Genomic DNA, 8,206 nt, shown 5'->3' on the forward strand with positions numbered 1-8,206 from the left:
TACGTTCCTACCCTCACCTATTGTCATGAACTTTGGGTCATGACCGAAAGAATAAAATCCTGGATACAAGCGGCTGAAATGAGTTTCCTCCGCAGGGTGGCAGGGCGCTCCCTTAGAGATAGGGTGAGGAGCTCTGTCACCCGGGAGGAGCTCGGAGTAGAGCCGCTGCTCCTCCACATCGAGAGGAGCCAGTTGAGGTGGCTCGGGCATCTGTTTCGGATGCCCCCGGGACGCCTTCCTCGGGAGGTGTTCCTGGCATGTCCCGCTGGGAGGAGACCCCGGGGAAGTCCCAGGACACGCTGGAGCGACTATGTCGCCCAGCTGGCCTGGGAACGCCTTGGGATCCTCCCAGAAGAGCTGGAGGAAGTGTCCGGGGTGAGGGAAGTCTGGGTGTCCCTTCTCAGACAGCTGCCCCCGCGACCCGGTACCGGATAAAGCGGAAGAAGATGGATGGATGGATGGATGGATGGAGAGCTAAACTAGCATTTAGAATCATATCAACAACTTATATTTAAGATGTAGTCAAATGAAAGAGGTCAAAGAAGAGGCTGAGACAAATGCAAAGGAACAGAATGAGCACAACAGAGCTGCAGCCTGGTTACAAACCTCTAGTGTTGGGTGAAATATCACTATACTGAATAATGGAAACAGTTTCAAGACTTTCTTCCTGCAGTGTTGATAAACCACCAGCTTTTGCTTTCTCACTCTATCTTCTCTCCAACAAGTTGTTATACAACATTGTTTTTTCAAGGGCTAATCTACAGAGAAAAATATTAATGTTTCTTAAACAAATGACAAAAAGTGAAGCATTCAGCGTTTCCTCTGGTCTTCCTGTTGTACTCTGCTACTTGCCAAAAGAAGAGAAGGAAGGTCATAAGCTGTTGTCATAATATTGCCTTATTATATCTATCTTTTAATACAAATATAAAGGTTAGAAAATGATGGAAAACATTATATTATATTATATATACATTTTTATTGTTGTTGTTTTTCCTACAAACCATCACACATATTTTTTCTGTGTGTATGTATGGTTTTACATGTGTATGTATGTGTGCATATGTGCATAGATAGTTATACCTTCATTTCTGTCAACATCATAATGAACATGAATTAAAAATTGTTCACAAAAAAGAAAGCATTATATTGACGTTAGACACTCCAGTATCATGACGGTGCTACAAACCAAAATTCACTGGAATCAAACAGACACCATGCTGAAAAAAATGTATGATTTTCAGAGCAAAACATAAAGCATGGTGCAGAATTTCCAGGGAACGGACCCCTACCCCCACAAACTGTAAGACTCAAGTTTGAAAACATTCTGCGTGGTGGCAGCTTTTTTGCAGAGATATTGTGGCAGTTCACTTTTATCTACATTACATTTTGGCAGTGAAGACCAAATTCCTGTATTTTGATACAACTGGTCAGAGAGCAGTTATCTATGCTAATTAAGGATTGGAAGTTGCAGGCCAGATCCGCAAGATGCTTGCCAAGTTTTTCCACACTGTGAAGCGAAGTGGTGTACGGCGATTATAACACATGGTTGATGCTAAAAAGGAATTTTCTGACTGATGTTAATCAAGAAACAGGACTAGTGCATACCCCCCACACACAGAATACAGCCAAACATATGATGCCAGCATACACATGCATGCAGAGTGGAATATGCATGTAACATAACACGCCACTTATGCACAGTATATACATGTGCACACAGTCACCACAGGCTGTGAACATGCTCAGACGATCACTGCCTGTCAGGCACAAGAAGATATTTCTGTCTACAGCAGCCAAGAAAACAATTTCAAATTTGAACTTGGAACTTGTCATGGCTGCTGCAAGAAGAATTCATCCTCAATTAGATTATACTCAACTTAGACTAAAATACATCTTTTATAGATGATGCAATATGCAAGATCTTTGGCTTTGCTGACAGGACAGAGAACATTGGTTGTCTCTGAAGCAACCACTCAACTGACTCAGGACAGTCAAGTCTGACAAAGTGCTTTGACTCTCACTTCCACAAAACATCACAGGGTCAAAGAGGTTCCTAGTCTTTTAAGAAGTTCTGCAACTGCAAGCCAGCCTCTCATTGAAAATATTACTAACATTAGCACTTTACTCTGTTCCTGCTCCGAGACAACAGAAGTGAGCATTCCCAACATAGTTTTGCTGACCCTGTAAACTAGTCAGCATTTACACAACTCTGGACAAGCTTCAGAGCAGCCTCAGCAACAGACTCATTCAACCTGCTGCCTAAAGGAGCGGCCCAGAAATCCTTCCAACCTGGTGCCATCAGACTTTATAAAGCTCACTTTAAATTATTATAACAGTAAATAAAACTGTGCCTTATCTCTTGTTCCTTTTACATTTGAATGTGCTTCTTGTAATTCACCTACACCTATATAAACATCAGCCAAATGAAGGTAATGTCAGGCCATGTTAAGGGTTAAAACCTTTTCTACGTCCTAATCCAAGACTTCTGCTGAGCATGTGGTTAACAGACATTATAGGACATTTGTTTCAGATGCAGTGAGAGTTAAAAGAAACATCTGAGCGCAGCTAAAAATAGGCTAGGTTTTACCTTGAGGCGGACCTTTTCTAAACGTGCACCCCCCTGAATGGGACTAAACATCCAAATGTGGCAGCTGGACTCACCTGGCAGCACCAGTGAACTGTTACAAGATTGCTGTGTCAAAGATTCATCTCTGCCTGGTGGGAGAGCTTATTCATATCGCAGTTACTGTTTAGACAGTGTGGATCATTTTAAACCATCTATTACCATAAAGAGAGAGCCAGGCCCAAAGTTGCATGCATTACTTTACATAAGCAAGCATGCACATGTGCACTTCCACAAACGATGTCTGGTATGTAAACACTGAATGAATAATGTTCAATAGATAACACACAAAGCTAAGCATTGCTCCTCTCTTATAAAAAGAAACACACAGACATGGAGGCTGGCTGCATGGTTAGACTACCAGTCAGAGACTCACATAACTTAATAAGGCTGTGCCATGTTTCAGCTTTATCTTGCATCATCCTCCTGAGCGAGCATGTCACCTGCCTTCCAGGCCCAATTACAGCTGACAGATCTATGGCAACCATCCATTTGTTGCGTCCCATTTATACAAAATCCATTCACTGCCACATCAAATTACTGTCTGCATATAAACCACTGCAGGGCATCACTCACCTGGCGTGCACACAGCCCTTTACACTGGGATCATCTGTACAGTAACAAAGCCAACGTATTTTATTTTAAATCATTTGAATCTATGAACTGCCAGCTGTTAAGCCACTGTGAATTCACTTGAACAAAGGATGGGCTCAACAGCAAAAGCAATTAGTGGATTATTTGATTAGCTGATCGACAGAAAAGATTGTATTCTGCAAGAGTCTGACTGATAAAGAGTTGTTTGAGGCAGATACATCCCAATGATTGATATCTGGGAGTTTTACATTTCTTGGCAAATACTGTGAATGACTGTAAACAGGAATTCATCTGTCTACACACCCAGTAGGTGTGATCATATATAATAGTTAATAATGTTATTGGTTACACATTTTCTAATCTCACCTGCTGAATATCAGGTGTACTAGTGCATCCAATTCAGAGCTTTCCCTGTAAGCTGATAACAATATATTGGCTGGATACTTTACAGAGGAAAATCAACTGGTCAATCTCTCTGCTGAACAAACTATGTAAAGGTACAGCAACTTCAATAGAGGCCCATCTGCAGCCAGCTAAAATCAGGCGACATATCGAGTCTGCGTTAGCTTGTGTTTTCGGGAAAAGTGTGATTTTTGTTAAGACATGGTAGAGTTGTCCCAATACTGGAATTTCCAACTTGTTATAATAATCAGAATCATATTGAAAAATCACTATCTTGGCAACACAAAGGCATGGTTTAAGGCCATGTCCACATGTACCAAAACAATCTTTTCCCCCCGTTTACTTGGCATCATTCCAAGAATATTTTCATCCATGGATCCACTGTAAACGACTCAACACGCTTAAGTTCATATTCCAGGCCTATAGGTGGCACTTGAAATCCACTAAAAATGGAGAAGAAGAGACAGAGCATGCACATAAAGCCTGCGCGCTGTATACAAACAGACAGTAGAAGGAGAAGGAAAATGGCTAGTCGGTTGTCCATAATCCTTTTTTTTGCTCAGCATCGTGGCAGAGGAGCAGAATATTTTTGCCCTAGTAACCCTGACAGGCTCAATATCTTCTGCAGGATGAACACAAGAATGTAGTCCACCATTGTTGTTGTTCTTACGAGACGTCGTGGGGTTAAGAGGTCGAAGACTACAGGTCGAGGGGTGGGGCGATGGCGTCATCGATGTGCAAAATATGCAGATTCGCCGTCCACACGAGAATGCAAGGACGGCGTTTTCTGCGTTTTCTGCCACCCTGAGACCCGATTTCAAAAAAGGAGCCATGTGGACGATCAGCCAAAACAATGCGAAATGTGCGTTTACACACAAAAGCGTTTCCATGTGGATGGCCCCTAAAATGAGCCACACTCTCTATACAGTGACTCTGTGGTTTGAATGGCAGAGACACAGCAGTCTGGTAATGGTTTAGAGGTGCTTCCACAGTCAGGGCACGTTAGGATGTTTAGTCACGTCCTAGCCAATTTCTTGTTCGCAATATGTCTGCCGACATAAAGTCAAGAAAATAATCTGAAAATCAAGCAATAAAGGAAGTCAATGTTGGTTGCAGCCCTTTATTCCTCTAAAGAAGAAAAAAAATCCCATGCACCTCTTTGTTTATGCAGGAGTTGGGATATCGCTCTCTGAGATTTCACATGTGGTCTATGGATTGAACAGCAATGATAATTATATCAATACATGGGTAACATCTCTTCCCAAACACTGTGTTCTTATTACTCTGCATAAGCCACAGAACAGACATTCAATGGAGCAGCTTCCGAATATTCAGAGACCTTTTCATGACCTTTGGCTGGGTTTTATCAATACTAAAAGAGACACAATGTAATTCTTGAGAGGTAATTCAAACCATTTATAATATTAATGATTAGGGTGGGTCCAAACATCCATTCACATGAGAATAATGATTCCACATGATTTACATGCCTATTAATGAGGTAATGATGCACACTCAGAAAATACTTATCTTTTCCATAATTGAATAAACAAGCTGTTCTCAGAAGAAACGACGGTTCCCAGAAGACTGTTGGAAGCTGGAAAAGGTGGCAGGGTCCGCCAAATATAAACCAAGTATGCCATCATGATACCCAGTGTTTCCCATACATGGCTGTGCTTGGATGGCCCGCCCAGGTACACGGAGAACAGCCCAGGAAGCCCCACCCACCTCTTCTCACACACATGCACAACGCAGCACGCATCAGCTCTGTCATCAGCTATTTACTTCAGTGTTTCCCACATGTTAATCTATTTGTGGTGTTCCACCACCATATCAATATCGTTCGCCACATACTGGTTTTGTTTTTGCACATAATGTTGTCACTCACTCAACACAGCTCACCTGTCAGTGAAGAACACGATGTTATATACTTTGATTCAGTGGATAGCGGTGTGTCATTGTGTGGCCCATAGAGCATGCACCCTAGAGACTTCCAGCGACAGAGCCGGCTATCTTCCAGTTTAGCACCTGGCTAACTTGACTGAGAATAAAATAATTTAATTGCATGGCTCTTCTAGACTTTCAAAATGTTACTGGACCAAATGGCTCAAATTATGACAGTGAAACGAGTCATGTCTCACAGGTTGTGACACTGACAACATCATCCACCAATTTACAGCCCCATCTTTCACATGTAAGCTTATGGAAAAACTCTTTCTTGGCTGTAGGGCATGAAGTGACACTGTAGTTTCACGTTCAGCCACTAAACAAAATTGCCTTCAAACCCTGACCCACTTCCTGCGGGCTTGGGTTAACCAGAACTTCCTCTACAAAGCCTCATCATTGAGACTAAGACCCCAGGAAGAGCAAGTGGCCCTAAATCCAGTTTTCATAGTGTCAAGTCATGTAATTACATCGTCACGTCATGCACAAAAGACTTTTTCCCATGAGCTAACGTAGCGAAAGTGAACGTCTGTGAAACAGTGGACAAGACTGGACTCATTTCCTGTCAGACCACTCGGTCCAACAACATTTGAAAAGTCTAGATGAGCCGCACGATGACATAATCTTATCCCCAATCAATGTAGCCGGGTGCTAATGCTAAACCAGAAGCTTGTCAGGAGTCTCTGGTGTGCACGCTCTATGTGGTGGTGGGGTCTGCCACAGAACAGGCTAACTAATCTAAAGAGTATGCAAGTTTGTTGAGTCAATATAATGAACAGAGTTTGTTTGGACCTGAAACAAACCTTCTGATTCAAATTTCCTCCCAGAACTACACTGGGCACCTTTAAACAGAGGAGAGGGACTTGGAGCTCTGGCTGATCCGGAGTCTGCTCATCATCTCAGCTGGACGGTGGCGTCCCGGTGACGTCAGCCTGGTTGTTTCTAGAATCCCCACCACTTGAGCAGCGAGTGTCCTGCCGCCCGTCTGTTAGCTGCTCACCCACCCAAACGTAAAAACAAGTGTCAGCTTTAGTAAGAGCGAGCAGCCACGAGGCTGACTTTCACCTCCAACACTTTCACAAGTTTGTGTGTGAAACAACCCGTCCGGGTCGCAGTCCGCCGCCGGAGCCGACAACATGTCGGGATAAGCCCAGCGGCTGAGGAGCGACGCGTCGCTGCTCCGCCGTCTCGGAACCGATTTCAGCGTCAGAAACAAGCTGCCCATCAGAACCGGACCTGTTGGACCCAGTTATTGACAACCGTCCCGGCATGTTCGCTAAGCACACGAGCTCAACGGTTCAACCCCCTTCAGACGTGAGAGAAGCTCTACGTCACGTCTCATGTTCCTTACCTTCAGTCTCGGGTCTGACACAGTACCGCCGCTGCTCGCTGTCCGGACTCCGCTCGGTACCCCGGGTTGTGAGTAGGACAGAGAGGGGTTTTCAGTCGCTGCCACGTACAGAACCTCCCGGAGGACTGATGGACCGTAATGCTTCCGGTAGAGGCGCAAGGACATTCTTCTGTGGAGTTGTGCTGCGTCGCGCTCTAGTGCGCCTCCGACTTCAACTGATGGTTGTATCACACAAAGGCAGTGTTGTATTCCACTGGACTGAATGTGTAACTCAACAGCAGTATGTGTTATGGGGTGTACATTGTTGTTTAAAGAATTAAGAATACCAGGATAGCAGAATGTTTTCTGATCCTTTCAAATTCCCACCATGTAAGAAATCCAGAGCCCAACCAAGAGGCCTGCAGAGTTCTGGAGTCTGACTCACATGACAGTGTCAGGCTCATCCATGCAGACAGAATGGTTTGGTGAGTGTGGAAATGATAAAACAAGAGAAGAAGTATTATCTGATGACATCATACTATGCATAGCACCAGGGACCAACTCCAGATCCTAACCAGGGCCTGTGGTCCAGGGTCCTGACCCACACAAGTAACTCCACTGCCAACTACTCTCACTTAAGACAGAACAGAGCACTCTGTTCCTGGGTTTGCTGGTTAAAGCAGGCGGATTATTTAATCCTGTCAACAAAGTTTATACGAACTTGACTGTTGTTGTCTAACGTGGAAGAATTAAAAATTGATATTTCAGAAAAGGGAATGGGAAACATGGGAAACAATATGTGGTTTACATTTTGAGTGAGGCATATCTTGTTCTGAGCTATGTTCAGTAAAAAAGATCAAGTTTTCTGATTGGACAATGTGTTAATATTGATTTATTTATGGTAAATAAATGTGTGAGGCCAGTATGGGGTGGAGAAGTTTAAGTATCTTGGGGTCTTGTTCACGAGTGAGGGAAGGCCTGTAATTCTAATCAGTTGGTGTATCGGTCAATTGAAAGTAAAGCAGATTCGCCCCTTTCAGTGTCTATTTCTTTTCCTTTCCTTTCCTTTAAATCCTTTGATGTCCTGCAGATGTGGGAAATTTGTTTGTCACAGAAGTGTCAGAACACAACAGAGCTATAGCAAAATAGACAATATAAGATAGACAATATAATTAAAAAGGAAAGAAAATAGAATCGACATATATACATATTTACATGATATAGCGCAAGATTGGACAGTGAATACATTTTATATACAGATTTTAAATATAGATAATAAACATGGGTATTGCTGTATTAACCTATTACTGATG

At 43.2% G+C, this 8,206-nt stretch overlaps 1 protein-coding gene across 5 annotated transcripts in view; it reads right to left on the bottom strand.

Annotated features, from left to right (window-relative positions):
• Nucleotides 1-7,798, bottom strand: part of p4ha2 (procollagen-proline, 2-oxoglutarate 4-dioxygenase (proline 4-hydroxylase), alpha polypeptide 2) — a 31,124-nt gene extending 23,326 nt beyond the window's left edge. For 2 of the 5 annotated variants that reach the window (XM_037119709.1, XM_037119708.1), the window contains exon 1: nucleotides 6,915-7,042. Coding sequence is in view for 3 of the 5 variants with exons in the window: in XM_037119707.1 (XP_036975602.1) it covers nucleotides 6,915-7,079 (165 nt within the window). In the remaining 2 variants the exon portion in view is untranslated. Of the gene's footprint in view, nucleotides 1-6,914 lie in introns of all 5 variants that reach the window. The other 3 variants (XM_037119707.1, XM_037119705.1, XM_037119706.1) reach the window with 3 other exon arrangements.
• Between the last annotated feature and the right edge of the window lie 408 nt (nucleotides 7,799-8,206).

The sequence above is a fragment of the Acanthopagrus latus genome, chromosome 13 (assembly GCF_904848185.1).
Source record: "Acanthopagrus latus isolate v.2019 chromosome 13, fAcaLat1.1, whole genome shotgun sequence".
NCBI lineage: Eukaryota > Metazoa > Chordata > Actinopteri > Spariformes > Sparidae > Acanthopagrus > Acanthopagrus latus.